The 23,942-nt window shown below is 40.2% G+C and overlaps 1 protein-coding gene across 42 annotated transcripts in view; it reads left to right on the top strand.

Annotated features, from left to right (window-relative positions):
- PTPRD (protein tyrosine phosphatase receptor type D) overlaps positions 1–23,942 on the top strand; it is a 1,753,725-nt gene that overhangs the window by 1,698,114 nt on the left and 31,669 nt on the right. For all 42 annotated transcript variants that reach the window (XM_060237318.1, XM_060237320.1, XM_060237317.1 and 39 more), the window contains 2 exons: positions 6,218–6,337; positions 8,391–8,545. In XM_060237318.1, the coding sequence (XP_060093301.1) occupies positions 6,218–6,337; positions 8,391–8,545 (275 nt within the window). The remainder of the gene's footprint in view (positions 1–6,217; positions 6,338–8,390; positions 8,546–23,942) is intronic.

Below are 23,942 nucleotides of genomic sequence, written 5' to 3' on the forward strand. Positions count from 1 at the left end.
TTTATTACCTGACGGGGAAGGGAAAAGAACCAGCTGGAGCCTGCATTAGCAGCCAGTTTAGCTGCAGTTTCCAGACCTCCCTTGCAAGCAGTAGAGGCAGCAAGTGTGGTGAGGAAGAGCAGAAAAAGAAAGCTCACTAGCAGTGCAGTCCTAATGACACTTTCCTGGGAGTAAGACCCACTGAATAAACTGTAGTAGAATTCAGAGTAGACCTGCTTAGGATTGCTCTCTAAGTCTGGGCCATGGCATGTCAAGTGCTGCCACAGCCTTTAAGCCTTTATTGTTTTCAAGGGACAATAGAACCAGGTCTACTACTCACTGATCCTCAACATTCCTGAACCTGGAAAAAATTCCTGAAAGGGCATCACTGCTGCCCACATTTTCAGATACCATGCCATATTTCAAATACCGAGGTACTATATCTGTAACTGTTTATATCAACTGTTGCTTTCATGATTACAAAATACAGTCACACTTTGAAGCATCCTTCTGTCAAGCTGTCACTTTCTGGAGTATAGCCAGCTTCAAGAGGGGATTGGATAAAAATATGGAGCCAGAGGTCCATCAGTGGCTATTAGCCACAGTGTGTGTGTGTGTGTGTATTGGCCACTGTGACACAGAGTGTTGGACTGGATGGGGCATTGGCCTGATCCAACATGGCTTCTCATGTTCTTGTGTTCTTATCTCACTGAGTTCTTCACACTTCTCGTTCTCAGTGGAATGACGTAACTTTAATATATGTTTGTTTCTCAGTTCTTCTTTTGTAGTTCCCTTATTTGTATTTTGTGCTTATTACATGTTCATCAGAAGAGCCAGGATGTTCTGAATGGATAATCTCCTGATACTGTCATCTGTCTAACCACTCCTGATGCAATTCTGGATCATTTGATTACTTTATGTGCTGAGTGTTTTGTGTCTCTTGATTTGCCCTTCAGGGTCAGTGTTCAGAGGGTGAGAGAAGCTTCATCTGATGTCCCTGCCCTCAGATCTTCCCTAGTTGCCCTGAGGTGCTTTAATTACTAAGATTTATAAGTGCTTTCCTTCCTCCCCCAACCTGAGCTTTCTACTCAGTATCTTCCAGCATATCTCACAGTGTTGTTCCCATTCTATTACAACAAAACTAACTACCCTTTGGCTATATCACTGAATCATCTATTTTGCATATACTTATCTAAGTATTTTTGCATATACTTATCTAAGTATTGGCTGATCTAACTAGCAGTGGTTCTCAGTCAGAAATGTCTTACATAACAATACCTGTTGCTTGAGACTGTGGAAACTCCAGTACTAAAATTTGGACTTCCTGCATGCAAAGCAGGCCACTCCCAGGTTTTGAGGACCTTGGTTAAAGAGTGCCCAGGAGCTTCCCTCTTTTTCTCTGCCTGTAACTTGCTCCTCTCTTTCTGCCTGTCCACATGCCCACTTGCTTATGTTTTTCCCCCACTCACTTGTATGCCCTCCCACTGCTTGCACTCTCTGCTGTATCCCCTGTATACCCATTGCCCTGTGGTTCTCAGTGGTGCTTGCAACTGGGAGTTCCAGAACTTCATCCAACTGTAAATTTGTTAGCTCTCCCATGGTGTAAGACCACAGAATCTAGATATCACTGTTCTGGGCACCCCAGAACTTTTACAGTCAGTTTCAAAGAGTGTTAAAATGTTAACACATCTTGCCCTGAGTGATAAGCAGGGAACTTCTTTCTCTCCCATCTGTCTGCAGGCTGCCTTTCAGCCAAAGATTTAGATAGTTCATTGTCTCCATTTGGCAATTTACAGAACTCTCAAGCATTAGCCCTCTTTCCTGGGTCTCCATTTCCTGGCCCCTCACTGCCTTATCTCAGCTGGGACTCACTGATGTTGCTTGTGCTCTGCCTCAGCTCTTGAGCTGGCTCCAGCATTTGGAAATTCCATCAAGATAACATAATCCTCCTGCTCCTCCTCATCATTCCCACTGAAAGTGTACAGCTGGGAATTGCTTTCTGCCACATTACAAACTGAGCAGAGTTTGCTGCCCATGGTTCCATAGTTTCTCGTGCTCAGAATTTCCTTCTCCATATCCAAGAAGTCTGCAGCCAAGTCAGTCTCTCAGTTCACTGTAACCTTCACATCCAGTGCTCCAGGCACACTCTAGCTTGATCACTGCTCTCTTGGTTGCCCATGTTCTGTATCAAACACCCATAGAACTATATACACAGGCAGTTACTCCCAAGTAATCTGGACTAGATGCCAAAAAGCTGCTACCATGTCAAGGCTGATTCTGCCTGGTATGGTAACATATCCAAGTTTTACCTGGGTTTGGTTTCAGTAATTCCCCAAGTAACACAGACCATAAAGCAAAAGGAGGCTTTATTGAAGACATTTAAGAAAAGGTATAAAAACAAGGCTCAGTGGCAGTCAAATGCACAAAAATAAGGAAGCTGACTAGCTGCCTTTACTGGAGTCCTAACACAGCGCAGTTGGTTCTTGCAGTAAAGAGTCCCGGGGCATAACACAAATATCTTCTTGGCAGCAAGGAGGGTTCAGAGGGAAAGTGTCAAGCATGAGATTTCAAAATAACCAGTCCTTGATTTTGAAACAAAGTATTAGTTTATTGATAATCCATTCTGCTCAGAAAGGCACCAGATTGAAAGTGATACAATAAAGTGATTCAATAAAGCCTACTTCAAGACTACCAGCTTTAAGGGGCACATCAAAGCGACTTTAGGAATTCTACTCCAGCTTGCTACGTTATCTGCTATCGCAGTTTAGCTACATCCTGGGTTCAGACCTAAGCCTGAGAAAATGTTCCCAGGAAGGTTTTATCTTCAAAGAGGACATTCCTGCATTTGCTACAAGTGAGAACTAAAGCAGAGGTTACATGGCTTTGATGTGCAACACACTAAAAACAGCTATTAATGAAAGCAAACTATAAAAAAAAAAAACAATATGCTTGACAGAAAGGGTAAAAGTTAAGATGACATGTCTTCTCTCTAGCCATACTTACAGAAAACTGGGCAAGTTTCATCATTTAAAACTGTTAACTTACAAAAAAGAAAACTGAAGGCAATAACCTCCAGACCTCCTCAACAAATCACTGAGCAGTATCCACGGAACTTTCCAGGGTGAGAGAGAGTTCTCCCTCTCATACCAGATTCACAGCTGAACTGTGTGAGATAATGAGTACGCCTAAGTGAATAGGCTTGATGAATAACCACCAGTGCAGGGATGACTAACACCTGAAGCGAGTCAGAGAACAGTGAACTTAGCTAGAACTGACTAGGAAATTCCTTTAAGATGGTTTCTGTCTTGATAGAGGGGAGTTGGCTTTGGTGAGCTCTGCCAGAAACCATGAACCTCAGCAGCTGCCTACTTCAAGGTGTGCTGATGCTGCCCTGATGTAAACAAAGCCTTATGCCATAGCTCTTGAAGGTGTATTCTGTCTGAAGCTCATTCAGCTAGGTATATTTTCCCTTACACTTGTTCCTCCACACCTGCAAACTTCTCAACACAAAAAAATTACATGAATAGTGTCCTGTTTATCCTTCCACTTAAAGTGAACTAATGAACATTAAGCAGTAGTGCCAGTTCACCTCCAGTACAGAAGTATGAATAAGTTTATTTGGAGGTAATGAAAAGAAAGTTTCCACCTGTTTATATAATCAATTCTTTTATTATAGGAATCCACAGACTGTAACCCACAAATCCCAACACAGTTCCTCAGCCATAGCTTTGCATCATAGCATATTTTTGCTGCCTATCAGTCTACACAAAAAGGGGGGTTGTCAGGCCACAACATAAGGCTGGTAGACTGTATTTACTTGTCAGAGTACGTTGTAGGATACCACCCTTCAATTCACATTAGTTTCTGATTTTGTTGCACATTCAAGGGGTGAAATTAAGAGATATCTCTTAACTCATTTCTCTTTCTTTCCAAAACATGTGGTCACTATAGATAGTAGCAAAATTGTTACCTCTGCTGGGAGAAGTTCACAGTACTATGCACTATGCAGAGGCAGGCAATGGCAAACTACCTCTGAAGTCTTTTGCCTTGAAAACCCTACAAGGTCACCATATCAGCTGTGACCTGATAGAATTTTCTGCCACCATGTGTATTTTAGCTTGGTTTTAAGTGTTTTGGTTTGGCTTTAAGATGTATTCTATTATATATATCTTTAATCTGTAAACTGCCTTAGTGTCCTGATGGAGGCAAAAAGGTTGGATATAAATTTTGAAAACAAGCAAATAAATATCACGTTCATAGAATACAAAAATCCACTGGGCAAACCAAGGGTCTTTGGTATATGTAAAATAATTTTTGAACCCTTTGAATTTAATTTCTTTATGAAGCATTGGAATTTTAGTATATCATCTGTTTTAAAAATAAAATTATTTAAGCTGTTTAGAGACTTTATATCTTCTTAGGGATTGTATATCCTGTCACATTATATGCTAGATGATACTTTGAACCAAATTTAATTTTTTTAGCTGCAAAAATGATAAGCATATGCTTGTATTATTTATCTGTGTGCAGAATTATTTTGCTTGCTAATGCAAGCAGTATTTTGAAATGGAAATCTCTGCAGATGAAATGTCCTTTAAAATCTGATGTATGAACACTTACTATCAAGTCACGTATTTTAAAGACCCATTAATTTAACACCATCATATGTTTCATAACAAAGGACTAAGAAGAAAATTATACTTTTCTATAATACTCTTCATAGGTTGTGGCATAGTTCATTTAAAATATTCTCTGCCAGAGCAGTCCAGCCTCTCCTTTCAGTCCTGTTCTATAGCCTTCAAATTGCTTAACCCAGAAGCCAATGGTTGTCTGGGAGCAAATGATTTGGGGATTAGTGTTTAATATGTTTTGCAGCACTGCAAAATAAATGTGAATGTGTGCAGCACAGGAGCTGGATTTGAAATCATAACTTTCTAACAGCCTAATGTGTTTTGCAACCTTTAGAACCGGTACTGCATGTATTGAGAAAAGCCACTACAAGCACAGGTTTTTGCAGCACTCTTTTCCTGCCTTCCCTTGGTCTACAACCCTACAAGGAGACAACAGCCACCACCACCACTGTCACCATGCAACAACAATTGCGGAGACAATTTTAGAGGAAATAAGTCATATCTGGTTGTTTTCTTTCTCACCCTCTTTTGTGCTGACTTTCCCCCCTTTCAACTGCATGGGTGGGGGCAGATGCAACTTTTGTTCAAATCTGGAACTAAATACAAGTGGGTCAGTGGAAGATCAATTCTGTTCCAGTTTGAATCTGTACTTCTTGTTGCTGTCCCTTGAATATTCCTGGTCTAAATTTATTTCTTTGGGGCATATCAGACTTGGGCATACATAAAGGCACAGGAAAGTGAAAGACAGAGAAATCTCGTTTATAAGTGGAGACAGTTTCATAAATTTTGTTTTCTGGTTACATATATTACATAGTTGTGCTGATGTATACCATCTGGTCTGCTGAATTCCAAGAGTAATCCTAAACCTTTACTAAGAGTCCTGCTTTGCTTTAAGACTTAGCCAATAAAACCTGTAGTATTCTGGCTCAAGCTCACTCATTGTCTCAGTTGGCATGTTGAGTGCTGAGGAAGTGATTTAAGCCATCTTTCCCTAACAAATATGTAGGTAGGTTGGTAAAATGTATTGCGTATGGCTAAAGGCTGTTACAGTATGACAAAAAACAACTGTCTGGCTGTGATAAATGAAACAAAAATAAAAGGACAATAACAATTGAAAACAAAGTTAAAGGATTTGAGTGTGATTTGGCTGTGGCATCTGTCACCCCACGGATTGCTAGGGTTGATTCAGTTGATTCTGAATCCAGTTGATTCTGGATGGCTTGTTGGGTGTCCTCTTCCTTCTTCACCATTCCATATGTATCCTTCCTGAAGCTATGCACTCAGTGGAAGAGGAGAACCATCCCAGAAAGGATTGTACTGTAGTTCAGTCAAGGTCTATGTGACATCTGTGCTCCCCTGCTAGAACCGCCAAATTCATTAGTAGGAGAACATAGGATGTTTCCCTAGTATACCATTCCCTACTTCCTGGATCACTTCCTTAGCAGCCAGAGTGAATGCTGTTAGGATATTTTCTGTCTCAATTTGGTTACTTGGTAGTATTTATTTCAACCTGTTTACATTAATTCACAACCATTAACAGTGGGGCCATTAAAGTGAAAATATAAACCATTAAAATGAATATATTAATACTTCAATGTTTGTTTCAGGTTAAGTGTGATCAGTATTGGCCCAGCAGAGGAACAGAAACTTATGGATTGATCCAGGTGACTTTGTTGGACACTGTAGAATTAGCAACATACTGCGTTAGAACATTTGCACTTTATAAGGTACCTGTCTGCTATGTATGTATAATTTGTTGGGCAAGGCGGGATTAATGTGACAGGGGGAGATGTTGTATAGCAAAACAACATTTCTAAGGATTTCCTTGAATGAAATGTTAGCTGCATCACAAGCATGTATTGCATTATCTCAGGAAGGAGGAGCTCTCATTGTTACATATGGACACATTCAACTGACAAGGTTTTATACAGGCATGTAATCCTATCTGTTGGCAACAGCAAGATTCTGTAAAAGTAAATATTTTGTGGTAATTTTGCTCTCAAAATTCCACAAAATTCCCTGGATTAAATCCTGCCTAACATTTCTGCAGGCAGAAGCATGGGAGTTAATTTTCACCAGTTCCTCTCCCATCCTGATGAAATCTTCTGTCTTCCTCTAAAAGCTATTCTTAGGGTTCTCCCATCTCCCAGGAGCAGCATTTCAAGGAGCATTTCAGCATACCAAACCTGCATCAGCTGGCAGGCTCCAGCTCTGCCTACCCCTCCTGGGATTCTGACCTGAAGGGACTGTTCCACTCCACTGCATCAGGGTATTGCTGCAATCACTGTCCCTCTGGTATCACTAGGAACCCACCTTAGGGCTTCCCAGAGGTCTTTGGGGTTCCTCTGAATAGTTTGCAATTGGCTATCTTACCATTTTCCTCCTCCCTAGGGATTTCCTGTTCCACTCCTAGTGTTTCCAACTGGCTGGGGAACTATGTGGTACAGAGGGACTTCACTCCTTTAACAATCAAAGGGTTTATTTAAAACTCACAACTATGTACAGGCATATCAGAAGTTAAAAGAAGAAATAAAAGAATGTAGAAAAAACGTTTCATCTCTCTCTACTCTAAACTCATGGCCTATCTAGATGGTATGCAGGGCAGGTACATTTCTTGTTACTCTGGGGTAAGCTGGACAAACACATCCCCCAAAATGGCCACCATTTCTGGCCTGGGAACAGAGGCTATACCTGCCTCTGTTGCAAACCCCAACCAACGACTGACTGGCTTCCCACCCAAAAATTCAATAATATAAACAGCAGTTCCCACTCAAGAACTGGCTCTCCCTCCCGCAGCATCCTATGGCAGATCTCCTCATAACCTTGATGGATTTCCTGTCCTCACTAGGGAATTTCCCTCAGATTACTGGTTGAATACAGAAGGGAGGGGAAAATGAAGAGGAGATTAGGCCAAGGCCTATCTGAAGTTTGATAGTCTCCTATCCAACCCACAGAAAGCCAGACTCCTCCCCACACACAATGACAGAATTCCTTTGATCAGCAGTAATTGTCAGTGGCTTTAAGTCCTTGCTATTTCCAGCTATCTTTATTTCATTTCTTGATATGTAAATGAAATCAGTTTTGTTGTATATTCTATACATTGATTTGGTCTTCTTGAAAATTCTGTTCCTCTTTCATATGGTAGCCTTTTAGACATTTGAACATTTTCATTTTGTTCTTGTTTGTCAAAGCTTACAGCAACCATCTTTTTTAGCATTGTGTCTATACACAAGTAGTTGAACCAAGTAGTGGCTAGCAGACACACCAAGTGCCAGTGCTGTGCATGTGCTATCCAGCACCATCTTTGCTAATGTCATTTTTGTAATTAATGAAGAACAACTATCTATTGAAAGCGAGCTGGAACTAGGGATGCCAGTCTCCAGATGGGATATCCCAGGATTACAGGTCATCTGCAGACTAAAGACAGAGTTCTCCTAGAGAAAATGGATGCTTTGGAGGGTGGACTCTATGGCACTATACCCCACTGAGGTCCCTGTCCTCCTTATGCTCCATCCTCAAACTTCTAGATGTTTCCCAACCTGGAGCTCTAAACCCAACCCCCACATTCCTCACTTGTGGCTGGAGGGGGGGGGGAGGCCTGGCAAACCTATCTGGAAATCAAAATGAATTACAGATTTTAATAGTGTGGCAGGACTACTTGTTAGTGCTGTTTCTGTCAGATAGAATGTTACATAAATTTTGTGATGAAGTGTCCTTGTGCCATGTTTTTTACTCCTAAGGCATTAAACATTCATTTCAACCAATGTTGTTACCTTGCAGAACGGGTCAAGCGAGAAGAGAGAAGTAAGGCAGTTTCAGTTCACTGCCTGGCCTGACCATGGAGTTCCGGAACACCCTACACCATTCCTAGCTTTCTTAAGACGAGTCAAAACCTGCAATCCTCCTGATGCTGGACCAATGGTTGTTCACTGCAGGTAAGTGGAAGCTTTGGTTTTAAAAACCCTTCCATAATCATTATTATGAAAATGTTATAATCAGTGCATTATTAGGATTCCATATACTGCAGCATAACAATATGAAGTCATTATAGCTAATTTTCTCACAGTTGTCTCTACGCAAACATATAATGGTTGTAATCAAACATTCAGATCCAGGCAACTATAAAAGTAGTTCCTTGATCATAAAAGAGCTTTAGAATTGTGTTTTCCTGTTAATGGTGATCTCCTTCTAAAACCAAGAGCAGTTTCAAAAGCAATTTGTAGAAAATCATGAGCAGGGTGGGGTTAACTGTTAAAAATAATTTTTAAAGTTCTGTTGGAGATACTTAGGCCCAGGGGCTGTTTTGTAGGGGGAAAAGTGGTGGAGTTCATCCAGGGATTGTTATGCAACTGCACCTACTATTCAATGGACAAGGTGGGAAGGAGAAGGTGGAACTGTCAGAAAGGTGCAAATTTAAGCTGTTAGAACAATAAAAACAATTAAACAATTAGAATTATGCCATTTCAAACAGAAGACAAACTAATCAGGCCGTAATACAAATAGAGTTGAAACCAATGATACTTCAGTAGGCCCGACAGAAGATAGAATACTGCAGCAAGGAAGGCCAGACTCAGTGTACTATGGGCGTCCACTGTTTCACTCAAAGGCCTGGTGGAACAGCTCTGTTTTACAGGCCCTACAAAAAGATAGTAGGTCAGGTAGGGCCCTGATCTCAAATGGAAGCATGTTCCACCAGGCCGGAGCCAGGGCAGAAAAATCCCTGGCTCTAGTCGAGGCAAGACAGATGCCCTTTGGGCCAGGAACAGCCAGCAGATGGTGACTGACTGAACGTAAGGTCTTTGGGGGCAAATATGGGAAGTGGCAGCCCCTCAAATATGTTGGTCCCAAGCCATGCAGGGCTTTAGATGTCAATGCCAAAATCTTGAAGCAAATTCAGTACTCAATAGGTAGCCAGTGCAGTTGGCATAGCACTGGCCATATGCTTGCCTGTAAAGGCAATGCAGTTAGCAAGTGTTCTGCTGCATTTTGCACTAGCTGGAGTTTCTGGATTAGCCCCCAGGACAAGTCCGCATAGAGTGAGTTACAGTAATCCAACCTGAAAGTGACCATTGCATTGGTCACTGTAGCTAAGTCCTGAGAAGAGAGACAGGGTGCTAGCTGCCTGAGCTGCCAAAGATGGTAAAAGGCAGATCTGGCAACTGCTTTGACCTGGACCTCCATAGAAAGTGAGGCATCCAAATGTCACTCCCAATCTCTTCACATTCTGAGCCGGCGTAAGTGGTGCACCATGCAGGGTGCACCGTGCATACCCAACTCTATTCCACTTCGGCTAAGGTAAAGGACCTCCATCTTAGTTGAATTAAGCTTCAGCCAGCTCTGTTGCAGCCACTCAGCCATGGCTCCCAAAGCCTCAGCGAGATGGTCTGGGGCGGAGTCCAGACAACTGATATTATTTAGTAATGCATTTAACAAATATTAAAATAGAGACTGGATTGCCAATCTCTAGGTGGGGCCTGAAGATTTCCCAGAATTACTGCTCTCAAGTCTACAGAGATCAGTTATTTGGAGAAATTGGCTACTATGTGGAGTTGACTCTGTGGCATTTTAGCCTGCTAAGGTCCCACCCCAAAAATTTCCAGGAATTTCCCAGCCCCGAGTTAGCTACTCTATGCATGGTCCCCTTCTGCATCTAGGTAGCCTCAGCTGCTTCTCAATTTCTTCCTCTTTGCTCCAGATTTAAATCTATTTTTCTTTCTTTCCTTTTCCTTAACAAATGTTTTAAATTATGTTGTCACACTTTGATCATCGAAGCCTCATTGTGACCAAAATCCATTCCTTCATTCCAAGTCTTTAATAACTGGAATATACTTCTTTTTATGTGGTCTTCCTCTATATTTCCTTTTTTTTCAGAACAGAACAAACTGTGTTGATAGTACATTATAAAAAAAAACATAATCATAGCCATCTTTCAAATAAGCTTTTCATGTATAAATTTGAGAGACATGACTGAAAGAATTGATGTAGAACCTGTGGATGTGATTTTCATGGGTGCCAAAAAAGCTTTTAACAGTACAGCTAAAAAAAAGATTAAAATAAACAGTCCTGTTAGGCAACAATGATAAAGCTACGGGTGAATTGTTTTCTTCACAGACTAAGCAAATTAAGTTTTGAGTTGGGGCATATATGATTGGTCTTGTTAACAACTTGCATTATTTCTTGGTACAGTCCTAAGCAGTTGCACCCTTTGAAGCCCATCGACTTCTGTTGCACTGCTTGTCACAGCACATGCTCCATGGATCTCCTCTTTGCTGCCAAGATGTGCTGAACCTTACAAAAAAACCCAACAACCCTACAAAGCAGTCTTTTCCTTACCCATGACACCTAGAAGCATTGATAATACATGCACACTGAGGTATCATTTAGGAACTGCAAAACAGGTTACATATTTAAATTAATCTGGATGGTCAATATTTTGACTCAGAGATCTATTTTGTTTTTGTGTTGTGTTATTTCATAGAGTATATGTTGAGAGTACAATCTCAATATAAATATAGATGAAAATAACATCAGACAGTGCAGCCATCTCTCATCCTCCCTACAGATGTGGTGCTATGACCAATTGCCCCTTTTGCCAAACAACAGAGATGCTTCTGTTAAATAATATACATGCCTAATGCAGATGTACATTTCTTCCTCTGTATAATACACTGACTATTACAGAGCTGTTTAGCACCATCACAGTCCAACTTCTGTTTCCATGTTGATGTGGTTTAATTTACAAAATTAAATATCCTTTTAATGAGTACTGATTGTTTCAAACCCAGGCTTAAATTCTAGGGATCTGCAATAGAGAGCATATGACGTGTTCTAATGATAGCTGGGAAAGCGCATGGTTGTGTTTGAAGTTGGATTAATTCTGGCAAACAGGTGCTAATCAGATCATAGCAAAATAGCACCAGCAGGCATCAACAAACATTTTCCCCTTTGTTTCCAAACTTCACATAATTCTTAGCATTTGCTTCAGTAATTTTACCTAGAATCTTAATGAGAAAATACAGTCCCTTATCCCATATTTTTCCATACCTGAGTGCCATTGGGTAAGCCTTTAGGAGTAATTTAACTTAATGAAGTTTTCATATACATTGCTAATATTCATAATGGGAACAACAAAAGAAAAGAGCTGGGTAATTTTCAAAAAATTATATTGTAGATTTAAGGAGCTCCTTCACTCAATATTCTGGATACCTCATTTTCAAGCTAAAGATAACTTATTATAAACCCATAGTCAGAGACTTGCTGAAGAGGGAAGGGGAAATCCAGATTAGCTCTGTACATACCTATTTCCCAAAGCTTCATTTTATTTTGTCATTATCATTTCACAATTAGCACCATCGAAGTACATATTCTGCTGCCTCAGTTATTAATATTTCTTATATGTATGTATCTGTTTTAATACATTTATATACCAACTTTCTTCCTAAGAGCCCAACGCAACTAATATAATAATAATAATAATAATAATAATAATAATAATAATAATAATAATAATATTTTATTTTTGTATCCCGCCCTCCCCGCCAGGCGGGCTCATATATATTCTTTTAAAATTATGTAAACATTATATAAACAGTCAAATCAGCAGGTAAAAGCAGGCATCAACCCAAAGGAACAAGTAAACAGAACTACATGAAAGTTTCACAAGAAATGCCTTTCTGAACAGAAAGATCTTATCAGATCTATGGATCTCCAGGGGAAATTTATTCCAAATCAATGAAACTGCTATGGAAAATGGGAATGAGGAGTAAATGGCCAAACATTCCATGCTGAAAAGGGACACAAGTAGCATTTTGTGCCTCTGCACTGGAAATCACCACCCATCTTGTCTCAGCTGAAGAGTTGTGACAAATGTGTCCATAGCATGCCCTAACTGAAATTGAAAAGGGAAGACCCTACCTCCTCCATCATCAGACTCCTCTAAGATCCACCTTCTCTTTTCTATTCTGCATATTCCTTTCCTAATTTGGAAACCCTTACACCAGCATCATTTGCCCATCCTCCTTGCTGGCAAGCAGCTGCAAGTGTAGAGCCATCTCCAGCTAAAGAAGAGACTAACCCCACCCCACCCACACCCTGTTAAGGATCTTCTAAACCTTCAATATCATGCTTTGCATAGTACTAGACTATGTAAAGCAGTAGTTCTTTCTTCATGCTGTAGGACAAGCAGCCCGAGGAGGACTCTTTGAAATGTAAGCAGCATAGCTGTGATGTAGAGTTTACATATATTGTGTAACACACATACACATTCATGCATGATATGTCTCTGCAACAGACTTGTTTAAACAGGATTGCCAATCTCCAGTTGGGGCCAGGGGATCCCCCAGTTTGGAGGCCCTCCCCCCACTTCAGGGTTATCAGAAAGTGTGTGGGAGATGTCTTCTGGACATTCCATTATACCCTAGGGAGACTGATTCCCATAAGGTACAATGGAGAATTGATCCACGGATATCTGGGGCTCCGTGGGGTAGAGGCACCAAATTTCAGCATAGCATCCAGTGCCTCTCCTTAAAACACACCCCCAAGTTTCAAAAAGATCAGACCAAAAGAAGACACTCCTATCCTTCATTATTTCCAATGAAGGGAAGGCATTTAAAAGGCATGTGGTCCCTTTAAATGTGATTGCCAGAACTCCCTTCAGAGTTTAATCATGCTTGTCATGCTTGAGAGATGTAAAAGTGATCGCACCGCTTGGGAGCAGTGACCATAACATTATTGATTTCGCCATTTGTATAAATAGAGAGTTGCCCCAAAAGACCAGCACAACCACGTTTAACTTTAAAAGGGGTAAATTCTCTGAGATGAGAAGGCATGTGAAGAGGAAACTGAAAGGAAAGGTAAATACAGTCAAAACCCTTGGGGAAGCTTGGAGGCTATTTAAAACTACAATCCTAGAAGCTCAGATAAAATATTTACCACAAGTTAGGAAAGGCACAAACAGGTATAAGAAAAAACCTGCATGCTTAACAAACCACGTAATGGAAGCTGTAAAAGGTAAGAAGGACTCCTTTAAGCGGTGGAAAGCTAGTCCAAGTGAGATTAATAAAAGGGAACACAGGCTGTGGCAAATCAAATGCAAGACTCTGATCAGGCAGCAAAAAGGGACTATGAGGAGCATATTGCAGAAAACATAAAGACCAACAATAAAAATTTCTTCAAATATATTAGAAGCAGGAAACCAGCCAGGAAGGCAGTGGGGCCCTTGGATGACCAAGGGGTAAAAGGATTACTGAAGGAGGATAGGGAAATGGCTGAGGAACTGAGTGCATTTTTTGCCTCCGTCTTCACTGTGGAAGATGAGAAGTGTTTGCCTGCTCCAGAACCACTTATTTTGGAAGGGGTGTTGAAAGACCTGAGTCAGATTGAGGTGACAAGAGAGGAGGTCCTACAACTGATAGACAAATTAAAAACTAATAAGTCACCAGATCCGGATGGCATACATCCAAGAGTTCTGAAAGAACTCAATGTTGAACTTGTGGATCTTCTGACAAAAATCTGTAATCTTTCATTGAAATCTGCCTCCGTTCCTGAGGACTGGAAGGTAGCAAATGTCACCCCCATCTTTAAAAAGGGTTCCAGAGGAGATCCAGGAAATTAAAGGCCCGTCAGTCTGACTTCAATAGCAGGAAAGTTTGTAGAAACCATTATCAAGGACAGAATGAGTAGGCACATTGATGAACACGAGTTATTGAGGAAGACTCAGCATGGGTTCTGTAAGGGAAGATCTTGCCTCACTAACCTGTTACATTTCTTGGAGGGGGTGAACAAACATGTGGACAAAGGAGACCCAATAGATGTTGTTTACCTTGACTTCCAGAAAGCTTTTGATAAAGTTCCTCATCAAAGGCTCCTTAGTAAGCTTGAGAGTCATGGAGTAAAATGACAGGTCCTCTTGTGGATCAAAAACTGGCTAATTAATAGGAAGAGAGTGAGTATAAATGGGCAATCTTCGCTGTGGAGGACAGTAAGCAGTGGGGTGCCGCAGGGCTCAGTACGGGGTCCCATGCTCTTTAACATGATCATTAATGATCTGGCGTTGGGAGTAAGCAGTGAAGTGGCCAAGTTTGCAGATGACACTAAATTGTTCAGGGTGGTGAGAACCAGAGAGGATTGTGAGGCACTCCAAAAGGGATCTGTTGAAGCTGGGTGAGTGGGCATCAATGTGGCAGATGAGGTTCAATGGGGCCAAGTGCAAAGTAATGCACATGGGGGCCAAAAATCCCAGCTACAAATACAAGTTGATGGGTTGTGAACTGGCAGAGACTGACCAAGAGAAAGATCTTGGGGTTGTGGTAGATAACTCACTGAAAATGTCAAGACAGTGTGCGATTGCAATAAAAAAGGCCAATGCCATGCTGGGAATTATTAGGAAGGAAATTGAAAACACATCAGCCAGTATCATAATGACCCTGTATAAATCGATGGTGCGGTTTCATTTGGAATATTGTGTACAATTCTGGTCATCGCACCTCAAAAAAGATATTATAGCATTGGAAAAAGTGCAGAAAAGGGCAACTAGAATGATTAAAGGTTTGGAACACTTTCTCTATGAAGAAAGGTTAAAACGCTTGGGGCTCTTTAGCTTGGAGAAACATCGACTGCGGGGTGACATGATGGAGGTTTACAAGATTATGCATGGGATGGAGAAAGTAGAGAAAGAAGTACTTTTCTCCCTTTCTCACAATACAAGAACTGGTGGGCATTCGATGAAATTGCTGAGCAGTCGGGTTAAAACGGATAAAAGGAAGTGCTTCTTCACCCAAAGGGTGATTAACATGTGGAATTCACTGCCACAGGAGGTGGTGGCGGCCACAAGCATAGCCAGCTTCAAGAGGAGGTTAGATAAAAATATGGAGCAGAGGTCCATCAGTGGCTATTAGCCACAGTGTGTGTGTGTGTGTGTGTATACCCATATAATATTTTTGGCCACTGTGTGGCATAGAGTGTTGGACTGGATGGGCCATTGGCCTGATCCAACATGGCTTCTCTTATGTTCTTATGTCACTCCCTTGCTCCTGGCTCCACTACCAAAGTCTTGTGGCTCCAAAGTCCCCAGATATTTCTTGAGTCAGACCTGGCAAGCCTACCTACAAATTTGGCCTTGATATGCACATTGTGCTCACATCTCAGAACTTGTAAACCAAGGTGTCAAATGTACAGCCTGTGGGTCTGTTCCAGCCCCCACAAGGCTCCAATCAGGCCTGCCAGCAAGTAGCCATCCTCTGCTTGCTTCTCCCTCTCTTCTTCCTTCGGTCACCATTTTTGTATTTTTCAGCACAATGCAGCCAAGCAAAGCAGGGTGTGGCTATTTCCTTCTTCTCCCTCCCTCTTCTACAAGGGAGAAGGCGCCCCAGCCAGTGGAGCTTAGCCCTGTAGTTTTGCTGTGTGACTGAGAAAGCCTAGCACAGCTAGAGCTCCCGCAATCAAAGCTAGAGCTTGTGCCAGGCTCTCTTAATCAAACAACAGAGCTACAGATCTTTTTCTCCCTCCTCCTCCTTTGATTCTCCACTCCTTCACATGCACCTGCTGTTGTGACCTTGAGTCATTCACAAGTTCTCTCAGAGCTATTCTACTCAAAAGCAGTTCTCAGAGAACTCTCTCAGCTTCACCTACTTCACAGGGTGCCTGTTGTGGGGAGGGGAAAGGAAAGGAGATTGTAAGCTGCTCTGAGACTCCGAGTGAAGGGCAGGGTATAAATCCAACCTCCTCCTCCTCTTCTTCTTCAAGGGAAAAGAGAACTTAAAATATGTCTGATTAAGACTGAATATTCTCCTGGATGCAAAATACCTTGAGGCATTCCAAATTAAGGGGGAAGGAGTTGGCATGATAGCTAATAAAATCCTGAATGAGATTATCCAAATTGCCCCCTTAACTTGTGCCAACTATTTTGTTCTTTATCTTTTTGTTCCCACACTCTTTTATTCTGTTCAGTTTATTGCTTCTGTTTGTCTCCCTGCTGCTGCACTTTGGATTACTAAGGATTGCCTCAGAAAAATGGAATTCTTAATCTTCTTCCCCAACCTTTTCCTTCTGTCTCTCCCCTTTTTTTCTTAAAACTGGTGATGCTCCTGTTTGGTGTTCTCGACAAGTTCCTTGTTGAATTTTCTGTTATCATTCTCTTCTCATAGCCACAAATGTGATAAACTTGCTGTTTCTATCTTAATTTTTATCTGAGATTTGCTTTTTTTCAATCTCATGGCACTCCTATAATACTTGTTGATTCTGTTATCTTTTCTTGTTATTTTGGTTATTATAATGGTCTTTCTAATGGTCTGTCTTTATCTCTTCTCCACTTTGTTGTCTCTGTTATGAATGCTGCTGTGTATCATATTTTCCAGTGTAATTGCTTTGACCATATCTCTGTTTTGTTTTCTGGATTCCATTGGTTTTAGTCCTTAATATTAAATGTAAATTTCTGTCTCATATAAAATCACTTCATTCATTTACTACTTCTTATCTTTTATCTCTTTGGCTGTTTTTTTTTTTGCTTTCCTTGTGTTTTCCAGTTAAGCCACACCTCATTCTCTCTCATAGTTTCTCTCTTATCAATAGTAATAGCAATTCTACTATTTCTTTGTTGCAGTAGCAATTTTTAAAGATTTTTCATTTTTTTGCATGCTTCCTCACACTTTTTTCCTTTTTGAATTGCTCTGCAATTCCCTATTTCTCCCATTCCTTCTCTTGGCATGTGGCATGCTCTTTAGCATTAAGCCTTCAGGTAGCTTCCACGTGTTTGCTTCTGTTGGATGTTCTGTATTAATAAGCAGATAACTCTAAGATTCAAATGGCACTTCCAAATGTTTCAAAATTTGTGATGTTGTGTTTTTGTTTTTAATCTACAAAAGTGAAATGCCATATTCATCTTTTACACCTTGTCTTCCTTTCCAAGGTTTCCTTAGTTTCAGCACTTTCATATTCCTTATATTGTAATATGTTAGCAAGTGCTGGATGTGATCTTGGTATGATCTCTCAAGGTCCTAACATTAAATTACAGTGTACTATAGTACAGGGTGTGATTCTATACATCTTTACTAAGTTGTAAGTCCCATTAAAACCACTAGCCAGGGGTGGAATTCTAGCAGGAGCTCCTTGTAGCCAGTCTTCCAAGAGCTTACAAGGCTCTTTTTTGTAAACTCTCGGAGGATTGGCTGCATCAGGGGTGTGTGGCCTAATATGCAAAGGAATTCCTGCTAGAATTCCACCCCTGCCACTAGCATATTTCTGCATCAGTCTGTTTATTATCAGTTTGAAATTTTCATCTTTGTTATCACAACTAATACAAGTACCAAGTCAAGACATTTGCCACATGGCAATGTTTCTGGAACAATTTACTGTTAATGGACTGGATGTATCGGTCCACAGCATAACACTAGCCATTTGTTCCTTACTAGAAAGTATGAATGGCTGAGTATATGGGTATGTTTATGCACACTAAATAATGCACTTTGCAACTGGATTTTTACTGTGTATGAATGGCAAAATCCACTTGTAAACAGCCACGGTGTGAAAGCACCCTGTATTATATGAATAGTTGCAAGTTACTCAACAAAGATTAATTTGCCTAATTACTATTCTCAAAGGTTGTTCAAGTTTCCTTGATTGTGGGATCTGTGCAGATGAAACCTATTTCAGAAAAGTGATTTGTCTTGCTCACTAATAGTATTGCAAATGCTTTTCGTAAGCTCACTTTCTAAAACCTAAATCAAGTTCTGCCTGGCAAGGAGTTCAGCCTGGGAAGGCTAGGTGTGGAGGAAATGGAGGGCCCTAATGGGTAAAAAATATGGCACAGGAGGATTTGGTCTGGGAAGGGAAGGAAAAGAAGAGAGTAAGAGGGAGCTAGATCAATTAAGAGGGTTTCTTTTGCATGTTGCATTTTATATGTATCAAAAATATTTGGCATACACTTTAAAATATAATATTAAAATAACATGTAGAAGCAGCAATTCGTGAGATAGAAAAACATGACTTTACAATACAAATTAAGGGAGTTTCTTCATGGAATAGGTTACCAGCACTGGGAACAACTTTGATCTGTCTTTTCTCTAAAGGAAATAGCTCTAATATTTAGAAATTTTTCACATCTCTGCTGATAGTGTTGCACATACAATTGTGCAGACAAATTCTGAAAACACTTTTCACAGAAAAGCATCCTACAATAATCAGAAATACCTTTTTATGGTCTGTCAAATTTATTTTTGCTGTTTTTCTCCATTCTCACATAGAAACCTGCCTTGTTGTATATAATTTCTGCTGAATATCTTACTGGTGAATTGATAATCATTCACTTGGCTGAACTGACCAGTTATCATAATATAGTTCTAGGCGTGTATTTTAATGAAAAAGGAATACTGCTCTTTAGCTTATCATCTGTATAAGTTAGCACTGATCTTTATATCCAGATATTTATCATGCCCTGCAAGTTGTGTAATTTCGTTTGACTTGTGTTGTAGTTTGATATATTATTTGATCAGTATTCTCAATGACTCATTTTATCCACATGTATTTAGTTAATTTTTTTCCTGCCAGTGTTTATATATACTCTGTAAGGGAAAGGAAGCCTGGCTGCTCACAGCTGAATCTAGTAAAAGAGCAATTAGTTTCTATCAGAGCCAACAGCTGTCCGTAATGAATTCTGAATTAAAATTATGAGCAAAGAAAAGAATCTAGCCATCTGCAGGAAATGTGAAAATATTTTTATAACTCTAATAGCTGAGATCTGGAAAAGGGTATCTGTGAGATTTCCCAGCTGTACCTACAGTGAATTCTAAAATAGCCACAGACACAGAGAGCACCAGAATGCATTTCATCAATTTTGGCTGCTTAACCTCTTCGGCTGCACTTGAACCAGCCTGTATTTTGATCTAAAGTAGTCACCATGAAAGCTTTCTTTTGTTTGAAAAGCATTTTACATGCCATCCAAAATGAAATTTGGTTGTAAAAATAGTTGTGTTATCTTTGTGTAGAGGCTTTCCAATCAGTGTTCAATTTCTGAAATATTTTCTCTTTTTTAAAAAATAAAGAATAATCATCATTAACGTAATATTTTATTTTATTTTCTCCCCAGTTGTTCAAATCTTCAATTGTGGTTTTTCTTAACTTTTAGAATCTGATTGTATTACTACTGCAACTGATATAATTCATTATAGCAATACTCCCAATGCTGCTGAAACTGACTTTCACATGTAATTCGGCCATTTTAGCAACACATATCTTGTGTTACTGCAAGAACAAAATTGCATGTTGGTCAAGACCATGTATCTGAAATAGAGCAATATATTTTGGTAATCCTGCAGGTCCTGCAAAATGGAACTGTAAGGTGAGACCATACAGCCTTTTGGTTTTTTCCTTCTCCTTTTTCCTTGGGACAGTGGAACAGTTTTTACACCATGTGGTTAATTTGATTCTGACATATATAATTATTTTTTATCTGTTGAATTGTTTATGTGTGTTTATTTATGTTGTAATCCACTCTGAGCCCCACAACTGTGGGAAAGAGCGGAATAGAAACTGAACAAATAAATAAATAAGGTTCCAGGTTCAATCTTCACAATTCCAATTAAATGATAACAGGTAGCAGAACAAGAAAAAGACATCTGAGAACTGTCAACCTGTTTATAGGTTAAAAAGTGTGTTGTAGAATACAAGCTAGATGGATGAATGATCTGACTACATATAGGGCATATCCCTCATAAAATATAAAAGCCACACATTAACCCACAAGGTAGCAGAGCTAGGAGCAACTCAGAGAGTAGAAAATAGCTTGTAGTTGCCTCAGTCATCAGTTTATAGATTTGTAAATTGGAGTATAAAGCAGATAAATGTTGAGCTAGGTAGACCAATAGTTTGGCTGAGTTTCTTATATCCAAATTCTTTTTACTCTTTTGGAGTAAAAAGCATTGTGATAACCTGCAAGTAGGGGGAAAATTATTTATTACATTTTTATCTTGTTTTCCCCCATGGAACTAAGGGCAGCATATATAGTCTGTACCCCCACAATAATCCATAATGAATAGAGCAATAGGAAGGAGGGGGTACTTTACTTTTCACTTCCTCCTTCTCTTGATGTTGGTTTATACGTATTTCCCATCTCCATCCTCTGAAGTTGTAACTTTCCCATTAATGATGATGGAGACAAGATAGAGATGTATGGTTCATTGATTAAATCACTCCTATTTTGTTAGAAGTGTTTGACTTTAGCTGGTCGTGACCCTAGTAATTTCTTTACAGCCAGTGGCTGAGCAAGGATTTGATGTCTGAATGACAGACTCAGATTGAAATACTACTGAAATATTACACCATTGCTATTCATAGAGGAGCAGTAGAACACCATTAGGATCTTCTGAATTTCTCAGGAGCAATGCTCTGGCTCTTTATTACTCAATAATTTATCAGGTATGCCAGTCAAAAACCAGCCCTGGACCTGTGTGAATTCTAGTATGCTGACATTTTAAATTATCATTGAAATGTTTAAATTTGCTTCAAGAATTCTGCAGAGGATGGGTCAGTCTGCATACTGAGTATTAGTTTTTCCCTGATCTGTGCCAGATCTCTGCCTATGCTGAAAGCAATACAGATTTCCAGTTTGTCTCCTAATTGGGTTCTTACACTCAATTTACATGTTACACTTGTGACATAAGTGTCTCAAGAATGTTGAACCTGATTCTCAAGGATGTTGAACCTGATTAGCTGCTTTTATAGGTGTTCACATCATTCTCACTGATTAGAATCAGTCTTAAGAAAACTCTTAAAATAAATTGTTTCCTGGGCACCATTATATTGTCCAAATAACGTGAACATCTGTTCATAGAAATATGTATTGACATGAGAGTCGTGTCCATGATGAGGAGCCTCATGGTGCAGAGTGGTAAAGCTGCAGTCTGAGCTCTCTGTTCATGACCTGGGTTCAATCCCAGCAGAAGCTGGGTTCAGGTAACTGGCTCAAGGTTGACTCAGCCTTCCATTCTTCCGAGGTCAGTAAAATGAGTACCCAGCTTGCTGGGAGAAAGTGTAGATGACTGGGGAAGGCAATGGCAAAGCACCCCGTAAAAAGTCTGCCATGAAAATGTCATAATGCGATGTCATCCCAGAGCCAGAAACGACTGGCGCTTGCACAGGGCACTACCTTTACCTCTTTAGTGTCCATGATGTTTGGAACTTCACTTACAGCTTTGCCCCTAAAAATATAAATTGTACTTCAGTCTCTCCATAACTTGGAACCAAAGGAATGGAGGAGAAAAGTCAGAGTAATCTATTACAACTGTACCCCCCCCCCCTTAGTCATCTCTTTCTAAATAAAAGAGTCCTAGACTCTTCAGCCTTTCCTCATACCAAAGGTGCTCCAGCTCCCTAATTATCTTGGTAGCCTTCTACTTTTTCGAGTTCTGCAATGTCCTTTTGGAGATATGGTGAACAGGCGTTCCAAATAAGGCCACACCATAGATCTATATTCAGGCATTACAATATCAGCCATTTTATTCTCAACCCTTTTCCTAATAATCCCTACACAGAATTTGCCCTTTTGTCACCAAATCTGGATGGATATTTTCATTGGGTTATCCACTATGACCCCAAGATCTTTTCTCCTTTCCATCCCAGCAAGTTCAGACCCCGTTAGCCTATACTTAAAGTTGAGAGGGGTTTTTTTGTCCCAATGTACATCACTTTACACTTACAGCATTTGCTCTGCCCCCGCACTTCTCCTTGCATTTGTACAAGCCATTGGTTCCCCACCAGTCACTCTGCAGTGCCTATTGCTTCAGGGCTCCTTCCCATTCTCGTCGCAGCAACTGGAATTCCAAAAAAACAGTATCGTGTTGCTGCAATGGTAATAGGAAGTAGCTACAATGTAAGAGGAGGGCGCAGGGAGAAGTGCAGGGGCAGAGCAAATACCAGTGAGGAATCAGAAAGAATTCAACTGCCACATTGTTGCCCCACTCATCCAGTTAGTGGAGGTCTTCCTGGAGTTTTTCACAGCCTTGGTTTTCACCATCCTGAATAATTTGGTGTCATCTGCAAACTTGGCCATTGCACTACTTACCCCTAGTTCCAGATCACTGATTAATAAATTAAACAGTATCAGCCCCAATACTGATCCTTATGGGATTCCACTGTTTACTTTCCTTCGTTGTGAGAACTGTCCATTGATTCCTGCTCTTTGCTTCCTGTCATTTAACCAGTTTTTAATCCATAAGAGAACCCATCCCCTTAGGGTTGCCAGCTTCCCTGTGGGGCCTGGAGTTCTCCCAGATTTACAACTAATCTCCAGATTACATAGACCAATTCTCATAAAATGGCAGCTTTAAAGTCTGGGCTGCATGGCATCGTATCCCCATTGAACTCAGATTCTTCATTTAAAAAAAAAAATCAGATCCTTAGGAACTGGCTGTATTCCATTTAAAATGTTTGTGCTGTTCCATTTGTATTCTAAAGAGCAGCTGACAGTTGTGGTCATTTACTTGTTCTTTAGAGAGGTCTGAAGCTGAGTTAACCCAATCCAAAATACATTATCAGATCTTTCCATATTGTCTGAATGCATATGTATGTTTGGAAAAATGTTTCTTCAGGTATTCCCACAAGCTGGCTTTCCACTGAAGGTATGCTCATTGCAAAAATAGTGGATGGGAGGTATCACCATACAAATCCAATCTACTTCTGCCGATTACAACAAATGACAATGCATTTTATTATCTGCAGCTACTTTAATTTCACATCATATCGCCCATTAGAAAGCTCAGATATCTTTCTAAGCAGTATTCTACAGATCTGAATCATTGCTGTATACAACAACCACAGTCCAACAGAGAGCTAAAGCATTTAAGCTCATTGATTCCATTTATGTGAATGAAAAAGAAATCCACTGAGCCAGCACCAGGATAATTTTCCTAAATTATCAACCTACATGGTGCAGTTAGCTGACAAAAGATGTCACAGCATCGGGGAATAACATTCTGCAAAACTACCAGTTCCAGGGCCAGGAACCAATGCACAAGATAGTTATCAGTGGTAGTATGGCAGTGTACCCTCCAGCTCCAACTCTCAATTCTAGTGACACTACTATTTATTTATCACATTATAATTCCACCTTTCTAGGAACTCAAGAGACTCTTTTATTTATCTCCATAACAATCTTGGGCAGTATAGTATGCTAAGACTTTTGAATTGCTTTGTAGCTGAACTTGGGTTTGAATCTGAATCTCCCAATCTGGTGTTCTTTCCACTAATACCGGACTGGCTCTCTATACACATTAATCAGAAAAGTCAACCTTTAGCCTCATCCACACAGTGACCTCAATACGCAGTGCCTCATGAACACCTCTT

This window comes from Heteronotia binoei, chromosome 4, assembly GCF_032191835.1.
Source record: "Heteronotia binoei isolate CCM8104 ecotype False Entrance Well chromosome 4, APGP_CSIRO_Hbin_v1, whole genome shotgun sequence".
Lineage (NCBI taxonomy): Eukaryota > Metazoa > Chordata > Lepidosauria > Squamata > Gekkonidae > Heteronotia > Heteronotia binoei.